Source organism: Pelodiscus sinensis, chromosome 3 (genome assembly GCF_049634645.1).
Source record: "Pelodiscus sinensis isolate JC-2024 chromosome 3, ASM4963464v1, whole genome shotgun sequence".
Taxonomy (NCBI): domain Eukaryota; kingdom Metazoa; phylum Chordata; order Testudines; family Trionychidae; genus Pelodiscus; species Pelodiscus sinensis.
The window spans coordinates 42,356,650-42,374,585 of record NC_134713.1 but is presented as its reverse complement, the minus strand read 5'-3'; the positions used below and the strand labels follow the sequence as shown (position 1 = coordinate 42,374,585).

At 43.1% G+C, this 17,936-nt stretch overlaps 1 protein-coding gene across 1 annotated transcript in view; it reads right to left on the bottom strand.

The window, feature by feature from the left end:
* Positions 1-17,936, bottom strand: part of LRRC1 (leucine rich repeat containing 1) — a 109,440-nt gene that overhangs the window by 4,723 nt on the left and 86,781 nt on the right. Inside the window, exons 11-12 of the mRNA XM_075923612.1 lie at positions 3,238-3,353; positions 2,238-2,410 (exon numbers count right to left, since the gene is read on the bottom strand). Coding sequence (XP_075779727.1) covers positions 2,238-2,410; positions 3,238-3,353 — 289 coding nt within the window. The remainder of the gene's footprint in view (positions 1-2,237; positions 2,411-3,237; positions 3,354-17,936) is intronic.

Genomic DNA, 17,936 nt, shown 5'->3' with positions numbered 1-17,936 from the left:
GCAGGAAAGTGGATGGTGACCATCAGTAACCCCTCCACACCAGCATGCCTAAACCCCCTTCTCTTATCAGCCTGGAATGCCTATCTAGATTCCACTTCTGCCATCCCCAAGTTTAAAAAAAAAAAACAGTCGGGCTCTTAAAAACCATCACTTTTTTAAAAAAATCATGATTTTTAAATCCAAACAAATAAGATATTGGAGTTTTTTATATGCCTACTGGTTTTTTAGACTTCAGGATTCACATTTTCAATCTTTGTCCTTGCAACGATGGGCACTAGAACGTTTTGTTTTCTGGTTTTTAAATGAAAACGATTCTCGAGTAATCTATGCGCCAAATACAGGCACCAAATACAGAGAATCACAATAAAATTGTGGAAGCTGACAACACTAAGCTTTTTATTTGTTCCTAATCACCATAGTACTTGAATCAAAGGCTATGTCTACACTGGAAAGGTTTGGCATAAAAATGCTGTCAACATGTAAATGTCGCCAAAACTGAAAACTCACCAAACGTGTCTTTCTGCCACCCTATGTCAACGTACCATGGCCACATTGTTAGCTCACTCATTGATAGAAAGAGCAAAGCAATGTGGATAAGTATGCTACAGTGCCTGGCATCACCTTCAGTCACTAAGCATTATGGAAACACATAACATAGCGCTAAGCATTTTGGGAACGTGAAAAATGTCCCGTCAGCCCCCTCTTTGCTTCCCAACCTTCCTAGGCTTCCAGCTTACTTTCATACCACTTGAATGACAATCTTTGCTGTGAACTCCTATATCTGTTGGAAATCGCTTTTAAAATTCCCAGGTCGGAGGGGCACAACTGTTTATCTGTTTACTTGGGTACAGAGCAGCGGAGTTCAAAGCGCTGACCAGAGTGACTAATCGGGCATTGTAGGAAACATACTGGACAAAAAACTTGACAAAAAAACCTCTAGTACAGCGGTTCTCAAACTTTTTGGGCTCCAGAGCCCTTTACATGCATAAAAATTTATGCGGAGCCCCAGCGGTCCACTGATTGTACCTATCGATGTTTCCAGTTTGTCAACCTCGCAGAGCCCCTGGAAATGTCTCGCAGAGCCCCAGGGCTCCGTGGATCACAGTTTGAGAAACACTGCTCTAGTACATGCTGCATTATTGTCGTCAGTAAAAGGAGAAGAGACGAGATAAAGTCCCTCTCGTAGCTTGTCACTAAACCTGGGCACTTGTCACAACTTGTGTCACATTGCATTATGAACGCTCCCAGGTTTCGCTGTCAAAAAAGTTTTGGTGACAAAACTTGCCAGTGTACCATGGCTACCCTTTTGGCCTATTCTAATCTGTATCTGCAAAACAACGAGGAGTCCTGTGGCACGTTATACACTAACAGAAGTGTTTAGACAAACTTTCGTGGGCAAAGACCCACCTTGTCAAATGCACATCTGATAATGTGGGTCTTTTGTCCACAAAAACTTATGCCCAAACACATCTGTTAGTGTTTAACATGCCACAAGACTCCTTGTTGTTTTTATAGTACTTGAGTACCAATACATAGCTTGTACACCTTGGGACGCATACTCAAACCTTCACAAACTACTGAAGCAGCAATCCAGAAATTACTGCAACAGGCTTTAACACTCACCTGAGCACGGAAGGAATTAGCTACACAGGTGGGGTAATTTAACTGACCCCACCAATCTCTCACCTATTTTTTTAAGACGATAATGTAAATACTGTGCAGAAACTTATTTGAGTGCAAATGCTTATTGCTTATGACGTGCGATTAATTCACATTGATCTTTCCAGTCATGATTCAGAGCTTTTCAACTTTTAACTGTCCAACAATGTTTGACAGCTACAAACACAAGTTTGAAAAAGAGATATAAACTTCTGAATGCTCATGGATTGCGGGGCAGGCGGGGAGGTGCGGGGGGGAAAACAAGGTTATGATGTTTACTTCTTTGTCTTTGTCTTTTCATTAAATAAGTCTGTAGAAGGCAGGCAAGTCAATTTACTTACCAGCTCACCACTGGAGTTAAAAATCTTTTGAGACAGTAAAGAGTGAAAGCCAGAAGAGAAACTCTTTAACAGCAAACAACTAAAATGTGGACCGTTATGAATGATTAACTGATATTTTTAAATGAAAATGATAAACTAAAGTTTGTTGCACAACACTATAAGAAAGATACCAGATAACAGATTTTTAAAGATGACAGTTGTGCTGTGTGTAGGAATGATTTTCGAAGTGAACCATACCTTGGCAGCTGGGCTCAGAAGGCATTTGAGGAAGTAATACACATGTTAAAATTTTCTCTCCAGTTTCAGGGTCCGTGTCAGTCTGGAACATCAGCAAAGGCTGGGACTGGTTATCAGACAACCACAAAGCCTTCAGCTTTAAGGAAGTCAGTGACAGAGGAAGATGCATCAGCCTAATTTAAAAAGAAATGGTAAGTCTGAAATTTCATGCTAGTTTCTAGGAGACTTAATAAATCAATGTGGGAACCAACTGCAACCATACACACACACTCGTGGTTTGATTTCAAGAAACAACAGAGATGACTCAGTAATGGGCTAACCATCTCACTTTAAACCTTTTACTTCTATCTGTTCTATCTAGCTGTTTCTCATTATGCTTATACTGAAATTTGAAGCAGTTAATGTCTTTTCATTGTGCGTGTACCGTATCAGCCACAATGGAGCCCTAGTTTCTTGTTAGGGCCTCTATGTGTGAAACAATACAAATAAATTAACCGAAAACAACTCTGCATGACTGAGATTGGTAAAACAAGTTTTTATGCTGATGAAGTGTAACTTCAGTTGCCTTAACATGTATATGAATAACCTGATTGTCAAACTCTTTGTTCAGAAGGATCATCTGGAATTAATTCAGGTATTCAATTCACCAGACTTGACCTGAAGCCAAGAGCTCTTTTGTTTTAATTTCAAGTCAGAAATACATCAAATGAAAAGGTTAGGAGACTTTTCTGTTCATGGATAAAGATTATTTGAAAGTCATGATTGCAAAATATTTTTGTGTGTATTTGTCACAGAGATAGTTTTGACACAAATAATTGTGCTCAGTATTGGCAGGGTTCGGAATTACATTTGGCCTGAGGGCAGGAACATATTGCCAATTTCACCATATTGGGATTAGTGAAACTGGAGTATAAGCTCTTTTGCTGCTTCATTCTAAAATATCAATCCATATGCTGAAGCAAAACCAGTACAGCAACAGGACACAATAAAATCCTCTCACCTGTTTCCAGCTACATTCAGGACGTGCAGTTCAGTGGCTTGTGAAATCTCAGAGGGAATTCGAGATAATCTGTTGTCACGCACAGAAAAGACATTAAGACTGCAGCACCCCCCAATCTATATTAAAAAGAGAGGAAAACTATTTTTGTTGCAGAACCACACTGTAGGAAAGACATAATAGCATAGATCACACCAGATGTCATAGCACATTTAAATTGTAAATGGCTTCAAGTCACAGACTGCAAATTAGTCCCTTTTTTGGACCTTTAGTATTTTCATGAACCATAAATTTGTAAAACTGCATTTCATTATTCAGAACCAATGAGATTCACCGACCTCAACTGTTCCTGCCTTAAGCCTCATGACTCAGGATGTTAAATTTAGAATCATTAACTAATCAAACAGTCGATGAGATTTCCATCAACTATTCAATTAGTCTATAAGGGTGCAGGGACCACAAGGTTTCCTTCAATTAGTCGCAGGGAGCACAGGACTTCCTTTTGAAATATACAAGAGCCCCATTAGGCCCATAAGCACAGGGCCAGCAGGGCGCCTCAGCCTTTGAAAGGAAGCCCCATAGCCTCCCCTGCTGGTCCCGCGCTCCCTGTGGCACCCAAACCTTTGAAATATACAAGAGCCCAGCAGAATTGCAGCAAAAGCGGCACAAGCCGAGACTGGTTATGTCTCCGCTCGCGCCATTTCCACTGTGCTTCTACCTCACCTACCCTTTGTAAAGATAGTGCTGGGGGGAACTGGCTCTCCCCAGCACTGGCTCCTGCTCCTCTCCACCCCTTGCTGCCTCTCTCATGATATATGGTCATGCCAATTCTCTTCCAGAATTTGATCTGAGGAAGTGGGTCGGGCCCACGAAAGCTCATCACCTAATAAACCATCTTGTTAGTCTTTAAAGTGCTGCATAGTCCTGTCTTTTGTTTCAGCAAGGTCAGACTAACACAGCTACATCTCTATTACTTCTCTCTGATAGAGGCAGCAAGTTGGGGGAAGCAACTAGTTGCATCACTAGTTGACTATTCAATAAGCTTCTGCTTATCAGATGGTAGACTAGTTGCTGACAGCCCTACTCATGACCAGGTGCATGGGTGCCTGTATGCTTTTTCCCCAGCAAGTGTTAGGTTCTTCTCCTCAACTTCTTCTAACCTTATATTTCAATGTTCACATTATTTGATTGTGTTTGTAATTCACCAAGCACAACAGAGCTCTGTGCAATATCAAATGTTAAATAAGCCATTCAGCTCTTAATGTTTGTTGAGATTATAGTCACTAGAGTCAGCAATTAGCAATTAGTGTGAGTCAAAATAATAAATGTCTTCCAAATTAATGTCTTTGGTATAGCTCAAGCAATGACAACATTGTTTTATCAAAAGCTTCTAAAATTCAACCCTTCTTTGCCACATAAACTGCCCCAAATTACTCTAATATCCTCTGCTTCCACCCTTCTCCCGAATGCGATCATCTGCTCACATCATCCTGCCAACCAACCTAATTTCCTCCACAGCACTCCTCCCGGGTAAGTGGGTCTGGCCCACGAAAGCTCATCATCTAATAAACCATCTTGTTAGTCTTTAAAGTGCTACATAGTCCTGCATTTTGCTTCAGCTCCTGGGTAAGGTATTCTCTGGTCTTCAGTTATGTTTCTATACCCTGATTATGATGCAAAATATACTGTCACATCAAATACACAGTTAAAAACAGCATTCAATTGCTAAAATCCAGCTTCAGTCACCTTTGCTCTTGATGGCAACTATTGAGGTTACTGAATTCACCCAGCAGACAGCTTCTTCAAGTAACTGATAGGTTGGAGCACTTTTCTTACCTTGGGATTGCTAATCTTATACATTGTAACAAACCAGTATTGCTAATTTTGCATCCTTTTAAAAACCAAACCAAAAAAAAAAATCGCTCTTATTTAAAAAGTGTTTCTTCTCCCTTAGTCTGTGTATTAGACTGAAATATCAGAAGCCATTTTAAACTTTCAGACTAAGTGGATTTAAAATTTGATTGCATTAGTAAATACAGAAGCTATTAACGTGGACCCTAGACTAAAAAGTAACACACAGTCAACATTTAAGGCCGTGTCTAGATACATCACTCTTTCCACAGAGGGATGTAAATTAGACACTTCGAAAATACAAATGAAGTGGGGATTTAAATATCCCGCACCTCATTTGCATAATTCCATCATGGCACTTTTTCCAAAAAGCCATTTGAAAGTAAAATCGTGGTCTAGAAGTGGTTCTTTTGAAAACTCAGTACAGGATCTTTTGAAAAAGCCTGCCATTTTCGAAAGAACCGTTTCTAGACTGCGGTTTTACTTTCAAATGGCACTTTTTCAAAAAAGCGCCATGACGTGATTATGGAAATGAAGTACAGGATATTTAAATTCCTGCTTCATTTGCACTTTTGAAGTGTCTAATTTACATCCCTCTGTCGAAAGAGCAATGTAGTCTAGACACAGCCTAATTATTATAAACATACAGTTTAAGTAGTTTACTAATTAATTAAATTCTAAATTATTTTCTTTAAGATAACCTAGATATAATTTATAATAACCTGAATGCCTCCCTTTAGCAGTTCCCTCTTCAATATGAAGTATTTTCTGTAGTCAGCAACCCCACCAACTCCACTACCTTAATAAAGAGTAGGCTCCTTTGTAAGCAATATGGTTCTTTCATTACAAACAACATTCAAAGCTCTTAAAAATCTTTGATTACAGATCCTCAAATTACTGATGTTAGTACCAACTAGCTATCAGAGCAAATTCTACCTTGGCCAATGCTAGAAGTTAAATAATAAAAAATATCTAAAATTTAATTGTGCGTTAAGTCTTCCCAGTCAAAATATCTTTTCATCATATGTATTTAATCTATTACTCATTTTCTCCTTGCTTAAATAAAGGGTTTAACAAATTGGAATAAAAAAAAGTGCTAACCAAAACAGAAACATCCACCTTCATCTATTTTTACATATATTTTCATGGAAGAATGTAGCATTTAACTAAACTAGAAACTGGCACTGAAAAGCATAAGCAAAAGTTTTAAAATTACAAATTCTTCTCCTAATTACTTGACTTCACCACCTCTTTGCAGTATCAAGAGACCACTCACTCAAATTCTTAATTAAGTTGTCTTGACAAATTCACAGCATATGAAGTGCCATCTAGAAAAAAAACAAATCTATTCAGTGTCTAATTGGCGTGTCTAATATGAGGAACTGTGAGGAACAACAGCTACAGTTAGTGAATGTTAGATGAGCTGGCAAGTGATGACTCTCCAAACATAAAGCGTCGGTTTTTCTATGAATGAACTTTGAGTAATTCAATCTTGGGAGCATGAGGATCTGAACATTTTTGCCAGGCAAACAGAAAAAGCCATGCAGCCCTGTTGGGATTCCCCACTAAGCTGAAAATATCTATACTTTGACAATGAAAAATGTGCTGTAGTGGAGCCAGCTGATTTTGAGTCATCATGCACTTAAAGCGGTTAAATGAGCAGTAACAGAGCAACTGTGGACTGAATGATGTTTAAAAAGTTACAAGTTTACCTGGCTCAATTTTCCAAGCAGCTAACAATTAAGAAAACACAAAAGACATTCATTTGATTTATTTTTCTTTATATGTACTGGACCACACTATGCTAAAAATGGAGACAGAAGATAAATCCCATCTTCCCTAAAGAGCTGTCAAAATTCACATGTGGTTGCTGCTGCCTTCAATTACTTCATCATGAACTATTATTCTGAACAATATGATTTAACTCACAAATACAAGCAATTTGTATTTAAAAAAAATGCATAGATAATGCACTGGAAGCCATTTATGAAACTATGTTTTTCCATGGTGGTGAGAACATATATCCAACAAACAACATTAAGAGAAAACTGCATGACAAGATAAATGGGTCATTTGGAAGATTAAGTATTTGCTACTATTTCAAAAGAAAGAATGCATCTACCCACCCAGTATTGTAGGAAGTTACCAGGACAAAATTACAGAAGCGGTTGAGATAAACTGCAGGTACTAAATAGCATATTGAATGAAAAATATGTCTCTGTGACCACTGTGAAGTAATGCAATACTAGAACATTACTTTGCTTCGCAGAATGGCATTAACTGACAAAGAGCCAGGGACTCTGGTCATGCTTTTGTTGATTTGGCAACATTATGTATAATTTCAAGCACATATTCAAACCATTACATATGCACTAAATATACAACAGTTAAGCCTTCATTCCACAAAACACTTAAGCACGTACTTAACTTTAAATACGGACTTTATTGATTTTAATGGGACAACTCATCTGAGAAAAGTGCAAGCTTCAGCGCTCTCATGAACTGGGGCTGCATAAGTGAAGATTTTTTTAAACTTTCTTTACTAAGCTATGCGCCATGGAGAGTGCTGATACACAACCAATTTTAAATGATATCTTACACCTATAACTAAACATAACACTAACACACTATTTTAGAAACGTGTGTCCATTTGTCTATCCGTACATGAGTCCAGTTGTTCAAGAACTCTCCTTACATGGTAAGAGCTAAGACACCAAATTTGGTATACAGCTTCCTCGAATAACTTAAAGCAAGGTCAGGGTTTGGTTGTGCCAGGAAAATGGAATGTACCTGGAATTTGATAGTTTCTCAAAAAAAGGGAAGGGAGGGGTTTGTCAGGAAGGATAGTCATACTGCAGAATGACCACAGGAGGACAGCAAGGGACCAGGATGGCTATAACCCCATTGGGCTAGCAATGGAGAAAGGGACAAACTATCTGTCTCCCTACTGGGGGTCATGCACTTCTCCCCCAACTGTGCCTGCTGCAGCAGTGGACAGGCACTTCACACCTGGCCCCAAGCTACTATGGTGACAGAGGGCTGGGGCTGTCCTCTCACCTCCCCTCTTTTCCCCCCCGGACAGCCTGGATACTCAACCCCCATGCTCAACCCACCCAAGAACAATTATTTAAGTGAACAAAAACAAAACTTATTTGAGTGAAGGACCTGAGCAATGCTGGGTAAACAAGTCTCTAGGCCAGGGGTGGCCAGCCAAAACCTGTGAAGGAGCCAGAATTTACCAATGCACATTGCCAAAGAGCAACAGTTGTATGTCACCAGCCCTGATCATCTCCCCACCACCACTCAGCACATCCTGCCCACTGGCAGCCCCATGAGTCAGTGCCTCCTTCTCCTTTTCCTCCCGCCCACTGTGATCAGCTCTCTCAGTGGGAGACACTGGAGGGGGGAAGCATGGGTGTGACAGACTCAGTGTAGAGGGTGGGAAGTGGCAGGATCCTAGGGGGAAAGAGCCTAGGGCAGAGCTGGGGGTTGAACAGTGAGCACTCTCCGGCCCAGTGTAAGCTGGTACCTGTAGCTCCAGCCCTGGATTTGGTACCTATGTAAGGAGAAGACGTCTGAAGAGCCGCATGTAGCTCTGGAGCCACAGGTTGGCCACCCCTGTTCTAGGCCTATTGCAACCACCTTGCATAACCGGTATATTACATGTCCATTTCCCTTCAAAAATAAAAAAACACAAAAAACAATTAACCAATCCAGCTGAACAGATGGCAATGTATAAGGTTGAATTGCATATGTTTAAAATAAGATATCAGAGTCTTAATACTGATAGCTCTACATCAGGCGTGTCCAAACTTTTTTCAAAGAGGGCCAGATCTGAAGAAGTGAACATGCGTGAGAGCCGTCCTCGCACTCTCAGCCCCAATGCGGAGGGCCCGCAAGGCCAGAGGCGGGCGGAGAGTGCAGGGCATGCCGGCCTCACGGCGGCCCGGGCACACGGCGAACCCGCAGCCGAGCGGGGGAGCAGGGCTGCGGACGTGCCCTACAGGGCAGGCTCTAGGACCGCGGAGGCCATGGGCGGCGGCGCGGCCGGAAACGGCGCACTGGGTGCGCCAGTTCAAAAGAGCACCGGGGAGCCAGGAGAGGGGGAGGAAGCGGGGGCCGTATTAAATTGGAACATGGGCCGCAACTGGCCCGCGGGCCGGACTTTGGACATGCCTGCTCTACATCATACATCTGATAGAAAAAAAATTACATACAAGTAATGCATATATTCATTATTTACATTAAAATGCAAGTATATTCCAGAAAATACACTGCACCGGATATCCTGAGAACTCTTCCCTGGGCTTTTTTTATAACAATTTTTCAGTTGTTCTTTCAGCAGTGACTGCTCTTCCCTTGTCTCACTGTAGATGACCTTTAAACCCCACCCTCAGGCAATTTTTTCAACTTCCAAGGGTTCAGCCATCATCTCTATGCAGATAACTCAGCTCAGCCCACAACTGATCTTCCCATCTCTGCCCAATCACATGTTGCCATTTGTCCCTAACATCTTCTACCAGATTTTTCACCACCACTCATCTCTCAACTTACGGATCATCATCTTTTACTCTTCTCTCATTCTCAACACAAGCATACGTCTTGCTACATATTTTTTTTCCTTATGGCTTGCTATGTCTTCTTCCACAATAATATTACAGCCTCTCGGTTACTTGATAACTGTGTCAGCCACTACCAATCCACCCCAAAAACAATCACACCACTTCCTCTTCCAACTTTCAATGTCTCCAGTGGTTCTCCCTTTCCCTATTTCATCATGAACTCTGATTTAATCCTTTAAGGCCCTGCAACACTCATCTTTCCTTGCTTCATTTACTTTATCTTTTTTGTGTCAGTCCTCTGCAACTTTTGACAAACCTCAAGGCTCCATTTGTCTGCTTCTCCTCCTCTCTACTCCTAGCAACTCTGTGCCTTGTTTTATGCTTGGAATTACCTTCTTGGAACTATGACGACACAACTCTTACTAGTCTTGTCACTTTGCTTGAATTCTGTATCCTTCACCATAGCTCAGGATAGACAAACTTTTTGACCTGAGGGCCATATCTCAGTATGGAAATTGAATGGAGGGCGACGAATACTCATGATATACAGGGTTGGGGTGCAGGAGGAAGGGTTGAGACCTTCAGCTGGGGGTGGGACAGGGATGAGGAGTTTGGGGTGTAAGAGGGTGCTCTAAGCTGGTGCAGAGGGAATGAGGAGGACAGGAGAAGAAGCGGGGCTAGGACAAGGGGTTCAGAGACAGGAGTAGGCCTGGGAAAGGACGCTGGGGTGTAGTGGGAGGGTGAAGGCTCTGGGTGCAGGCTTTGAGGTGGGGCAGGGGATGAGGGTTATGGGATGCAGGAGGGTGCTCTGAGCTGAGATTGAGAGATTCGGATGGCAGAAAGGGAATGAGGACTGAGGAAGTGCGTTGAGATGTGGTGAGGGACATTTAAAGGACGCAGGCTCTAGGTAGTGCTTACCTCAAAGAGCTCTCAGAAGCAGTGGCATGTCCACCCTCCAGCTGCCAAGCAGTGGCTCAGCCAGACAGCTCTGCACACTGGCCCATACACAAGTGCTACCCCTGCAGCTCCCATGGCCCAATGGAAGCTGCAGAACTGGCAGTTGGTTCAAGGCATCGTGAATTCCCTCTGGCTGCCCATTTCCAGGAGCCACAGAATCACGGTGCATGCAGAATGGAGCAAGCCCCCAACCCTGCTCCCTGGCTCGAGCTTGAGAGCCAGAGTAAAAGGTCTGTTGGGGCGACAGGAAATCCATTAGCTGCATCAACTACTAATTAAAGACAATCCTATTGAACATCAAGGTTTAGCATAATTGAATAACTGTTAATATTATCACATCTTTTATTGATTACTCACTAAATTAAGCAATGCTCATTAATTTTTTTCTGCTATATTTATGTTCCTTCCTAACGTGGCACGTATATTTGTATTACTCAAAAAATGTCTTTCCTCTTTTAAAAAATCATTTTAATCACCACAAAAATATTACTTTAATATGAGGGTTTCAAACTCCCATTCCACAGGTCTTCTCTGTTACTGGCCAAAACTCCACCCCCACCATTGCCCTGCCCTCTCCCCCCTCATGGAACGCTGTCCCAAGGATGAAGCTTTGGGAATTACTGGGGGGACTTGCTGCTGCAAGAAGTAGGTGCCAGCCTCTGAAATAGCTACCCCACATTTACACAAGCCACCCATTATTTCAAAATATTTTTAGAAATAACAGGCACGCTATTGCGGCATCCACGAGGGTTAAGGGATGTCTCAAAATAGCACATTATTTAGAAATTTGGCACTTTGCAAAGCACAAATTGCTTATCTTATTGCGAGTTTAGAATGCTGTGTAGACGCACCTTTAGATATTAATAAAATTCCAGTCTCAAGCTCCTAGAGGCATGTAAAGCCCAGATAATAAAAAGGGAAATGTCCCATTTTTGAGACTGTGAAGCATCAGGCACATCTATTTAGAGTGATACAACCAGCTATTTGACATACAAAAACTGAAGTTAGGAATTTTCTTGAATCTCAAACCTAATACATTAGTCCTCTGATACCAAGAAGAAAACACATTTAAGGTTCAAAAGTTGCTTAATTAACATGAATGGAACTGTGACGGAAGTTCTCAATTTGTTATGAAAAACTCAGTAAGTGAAAGCATATGTAAGCGGGGGAATGGTCCCGCTCTTGTGGGGAACTTTCCTGGCTTCTATACACCCCGGTGAAATGAAGCAGCGAAAGGATCTGAGTCCCCGCTCCCACTTCCTTTACCCCACGGCTCCCTGATCCTGAGGGCTCCCCCTCCACTCTCCTGAGTAGCAGAGCCCTTGAAACCCCAACAAGGCTGGGCCCAGGTTTCCTGGGGCTTAATCCCTGACCTTGTAGTCACTAGGGGCAGGAGTTAGGGTGTCCCCACTCCGAGGTGCTCTCTTTACACTGCAGGCCTTCTTGGCCCAGTGATCACTTCATAAGGTTCAAAGCAAATACAATTTATTAAACATCAACTGATTAAAGAGAATAGAATAAGAAACAATGAGAATGGTTAAATGAGAACACACAGCCCTGCTCTGTAGCACAGGGACATCAACACAGCAGTCTGCAGAGTGTAAGGACAGTTCACAGTCTCTTCCTTAGAAGCCCTGGATGTGCTGCAAGGGGCTGCAGGCTGGACACGCTTGCACTGGCAGTGACCACACAGCCTCAGTCTCTAAGTGGCCAGACCCCTCTCCCAGTCCAGAGCCTTTCCCCACACTTTGCAGGTCCCAGTAGCTCACCACATCCAGCTGCAGGCTGTGCTGCTTCGCCAGTTCCAGCTCCTTGTGTTGTTTCTCTGTTCCTTTTGGCTTTCTGAGCACTGCCAGTCTGCTGCTCAACACAGGGTCTGCACTGCTTGGCCTGTCTGTGTCTGGTTCTGTCGCTGCAGGACTTCTTCTTGTACTCCTCTTTCAGCTCTCTGTCTTTGCAGGATCTCTTCTGCACACAGCTTGTTTGTTCAGAGACAGAGCCAGAACAATCCCCACTTACAACCTGTCAGTCAGGCTGAGCTGGAGTGTTGACTGCTTTCCATTGTCTCTGGGGTCTGTCAGTCTCATGAACCCTTCCCCTTCTGAAGCTGGTAAACCAAAAACTCCCACAGAGTTTTAGTAAGGGGTAACAGTCCCCTTACACATATCATCTGCTTATTGCCCTATATTTCTGCTGCACAGTGTGGTGGGGAGAAAACTAGCAGAGAAACTTGTCACCAAGAAGTGTTTCAAAGCAGCCTTTACCCCCATTCGTTCATTCTGACACTTTATACTTCTCTTCCCTGATCTCCCAAGATATCCATGTGGGAAGAAACGTATGGGGCAAGGGTGGGAAAACCCATGCTATACAGTTTGTTTCTCTGGCTTACGACTGAAGGTATGATGCTGGAATTCTGTTAATACTGACTTAACAGCATTGCCACCTTCTGCACTTTGATTTCTCTCCTCAAAGGAAAATGAAAATTTTCTCAGGAAAACAAAACATTGATTTTGAAAAATGAGTATTTTCAGTCACAGACAATCATTGCAGTAATTATTTTTTGCGGGTTCTAGTTATTATGTAGGTAGTTCTCTTCATCAGATTACACAGGCTCATCAATGAGCACATAATTACACAATTTAGGACACTTTAAAATTTCCTAAGCAGGTGGATCAGCACACTAGTTTCACTCATGCTCCAGTCACAGAGTGGGATTTAAGATTAGCCAAAATCACCAAGCAGTGTTTCAAGTTTCAAGAAATCAACCATTTGTAATATAAACAAGTTTAAGCATATTCAGCTCTTGCTCAAGTCAGACTTTTGCCACTAACTTAAATGAGAGTAGAATCATCTTCAAGTTACGGATAGTAAATATATGGCTTATTAAGTGACTTTTAGTATCTGCCAGCCTTCATTCAGATGTTAAAATTTTCACATTATGATTTGCCATCAGGTTCAGAAGGACCTTTGAACCAAAAAGTCTAAGGAGTTATTATATTAAAGGTTCAGAATAATCTTGAGTCGTACTATAATTAAGTAATAAATACAGATGTTAAAATGCATGTAATTGATTAACCATGTAACCCCTGAAAATATTGGCAGTTACACATGGAGCAGCAGCCAGTTCCCGGGAGCCAGTGCATGCCAGGAGGCAGCTTGTAGGCTGGCTCCCTGTGCATACCGGTTCCCGCGCTGCATGTAGCCATTTGGGTAACCGATAAGCTCATACTTACAACTAGCAATCCCCAGTAATAAAGGTGTCAATGTCCCCTTACCACAATAGGGAAAGATTGGTTTCACAAGTGTATATAGATGTAAGTGCATAAGCACTTGTTTGACAAGTTTACCCAAAAATTTTATCTCAAATACAATTTAAAAAAACCAAAATTCATAGTTCTGCCAGAGCACTGTTGTCAGAACACTGCTTTTCATTAAAACAGATATACAATTCCTGATATCACAGGTGTAGGATACATCTTTGCTTCAGGAACAAATTCTAGGGGGTTGTATGGAGAAGGAGGAGAACACTTGACTTAACATTTAGAGGTCAGAGACTACCATTTTCCCAATGCTACCCTGACAGTCATCTTGAGTTAAACACACAGAAGGAACAAGTCACACATCAGAGTTTTTTAAATGGACATTCAGACCTCCTTGCTTAACTTCCATATCAAAATCAGCTTGCTATAAGAACAAATGAGAATGCTGAAGGGAACACCACACACCAGGGCTACGTAACACGTGGCCCGTGGGTCACGTGTGGCCTGCAGCCCATTTGTTTGTGGTCCACAGTGTGGTTTGGATTTACGTGGGACTCAACATGCGGCCTACAGGTGGGATCCTTTGAACATGGCCTCCACTGGGAACATGCTCCACAACGGAAATTCAATGTAATGGTCTTCTGTTGATATGCATTTTAGTAGTCAAATTCCTGAACTGCCATTGCTCATTAAAAGTGCTGCCATATGGGTAGAAACCGGGTAACTATTGCATTTTATTAATATCAGCAGAACTGGCTTAAATGGGACCTGCATGTTATGTAGTCTTGCCTTATCTTTGTATTCATGCCCACCAGTGTGAAATAAGCTATTTGCATATATATTTGCACGTATATGCAACTTAAGTTGCGGCCCTTGCCATGTGCTGTGAGTATGATTGTGATCCTGGGACTTCCAAAGTTGAGTAGCCCTGCCATACACTCTCACTACCAAGTAATCACAAGCAGAATACACCCCTCCTCCTGCCTACAAGAAAGTGAATATAAAGGTCTTTGCTACTTGTTACAACATTGTTTTGTTCAGTAGGGAAGTGGAAAAATCTTCTAGCAAGAGACCAAGTTTAGCTCCCAATGATGAAATTCATTGCTAGAATCATGTTCATTATCAATGTCCCTGAAGGCCACTCCTGCTGAGCCTGGGTTGTTTGCATGGCCACACACTGCATATGCCACTCCACCTACAAGACTGGCCAGACTCCTTTTTTTTCCCCTTTCAGGATTGTAGAACATATGGATTTCCATTATTCTCTCTTTCCCCACCCATTTTTACATTATGACTTTGAGCCACACATGAGCAAAAATACTTAAAAATACTCATATTTTGCTTAAAGCCAGTACCTCTGGATAAGACAACTCCTATACTAAGGGAACTGAACTATTTGTTACCCCAAGTATGTATAGCATGAACAGCACAACAAGCTTCTCCACATGATCCTACTAGTGTTCCATAAGTATTCTTTGAGGAACAGAGTCCAAAAAGATATTTATGTTTGTCAGTCTAAGCACAAAGATCTGAGCCCGCTACAGATGCTAACTAACAGGAGTTGGGTTGTGGGTTCTATGACGTGTTGCCTACGAAAGTAACTGAAGCAAATGCAGTCTACCACATGAATCCAAGAGTGTAACTTATTTTCCATTTGCTACCATTACCAACTCTGAATTCCAGCTACTGCCTTTGAGACGAAAGGTTGTAATAGCAACAGCCAGTAACAGGATGCATTTCCGGAAGTTTCAAGGGCTAGCAAAACATGCACAAAGCCAATGCACTTACAGAGAGTTCGTGCTCCAGAGCATTTTGTTAGTGGTAAAGACACAGACATAAGACTAAAGCTTATCATTCCAATTATACTGAACATTAAACACACACAAAACACCTTTGAAATTGTTGGATGAAAATGCTAATTAGGGGAACATTGTTTTGCAAAGGTGACCATTAAAGTGTTGCACATTTTGTAGCCCCTCTAGGCCAGTGGTCCCCAATGTGGTGCCTGCAGGTTGGCTTAGGGCTGGCCCGAGCCATTCTTGTGCTCCAGGCTCCAGGAGTTCGGCGCATGCACGGCCCCCATCCCGGGTGCACGGCGCATGCACGGTGCTGCCCCCAGGCATGCGGTGCATGGGCAGTGCCGCCCTCAGGCGCGTGGCACATGCGCGGTTCCACCCCCGCCCAGCCTGGCAGCCCCAAAAAGTTGGGGACCACTTCTCTAGACTGTATACACCATATACCTCAAGGTCTCCCTTCCTCCAAACCCCTGCTTCCCGTATGCTACTCTCCTCATTCCCCTGCATTTCAGCGAGTCACTGCAACTCCTGCCACTCCCATTCTGCCTACCACTGCCAGGGGACTGTGTATGTCCCATTCTCCCCACATGCCATGGGCACAGTCTGGCCCAACCAGGACATTCATCCATTCCCTTCATACCCCCATTCTTCTTCCCAATAGCAGGCCCTGCCAGAAGCTCTGTGACTGCCATTTCCCATTGTGCCTTGGTCTCTGTGTGGCTCCCCCATTTCACCTAGCCAGGTCTAGCTTTCTCTGACCCCACCCCAGGTTCTGTGGTTCCCCCCATTCCACTTACCATCTGTTTCCCTTGACTCCACACCCACACACTCTGTTACCCTCCAACCTGAGGTCCCTCATTACCATTACTCCCATCTTGCAGGTTCCTGATTTGCCCCACTTCAAGCCCCATTACCAAATTCACTTCACCCCCCATTCCCAACTTACCTCAGGATCCCTGCTTGCCACCTCTCCCCAAATTCTTTTTCCAGGTTCTTACTTCTCCCTCCCTTCCCCAAGCTCCCCATTCATTTCAGGTCACTGCTTCCCTCTCCACCACAGTCCCATGCTGCCTGCTTCCCATGCGCCCACTCCAAGTTGCTCACCCCACCACTGGTCCTTACTCCTTCCTTCGCCTTCCCCTAACAAATTCTCCTTGTAAGGGTCTTATTCATGGGCGGTCGGCAATGTAGGCAAGGGGCCTTCTCAAAGCTGCCTACACACCCTACCGCTTGAGGTTGGGGCTGCCACCGGAGAGGGCTGGGGCCAAGGAGCAGCATCCCGGCTTCCCCCTGGGCACCTGGAGGGCTAGGGCTGTGGTACGGCAGCCTTGCTGTCTTCCCCCCGACCGCCAGGGCACCCCAGTACTCCAGGTGGCCAGGAAGCATTGGGCTATGAGGGGGCAGGGCTTGGCTCCAGGGACGGGGCTTTGGGCAGAAGGGATGGGATGGTGCTTGCCTTCCCCAGCTGGGCTTTCACCCGATGCCCATGGTCTTCTTTCCATTAGTTTAGGCTTACAATTTCCTCATGCGGTAAGCTATGCTGATATCAGTAGACGGCAGCAAAAGGATTGCTCTGTCTGTGGCACCAGCAAGGTGAGCACCCTGATTTCTCCTGTCAATACGGTTTTTCTGATATTCTAATTTGCACGCGCGCGCACACGCACGCACACCCAAAATCCCAATAGGGTTCAGCCCGTTGATGGCTAGAACATTCTCTAACATTTTTAGAACTGATTGGATGCAGCATTCCAAAGATGATATGTTACAAACAAACAAACAATCTTGTAGCACCTTGAAGACTAACTCAACATGTAGATGGTATCATGAGTTTTTATGGGTAGAACCCACTTCTTCAGATGAATGGAGTTATTAAAGGTCCAGTTTCTAAATAAATAGAGAATGGGGGGTGGGGGGAAACAAGGGAAAGAAATAGTCAATTTGAGTCTTCATGTAGCATGGATACTCTGACTATTTCTTTCCCCCTTTTTTCCTTCTTCTCCCTGCATCCCCTACTTATTTTGAAACTGGACCTTTAATAACTCCATTCATCTGAAGAAGTGGGTTGTGCCCACGAAACCACGATACCATCTACATGTTTTGTTAGTCTTCAAAGTGCTGCAAGACTGAAAAAACTTAAAAAAAAAAAAAAAAAAAACAGTTACAGACTAACTTGGCTCCCGCTCTGAAGCTTATGTTACAAACAGACATGCATGCCAAGTTGAGTGCAGCATCTTGGTTTGCTGGGCCAATTATCTATATAGGAAACTCAGGCAGAA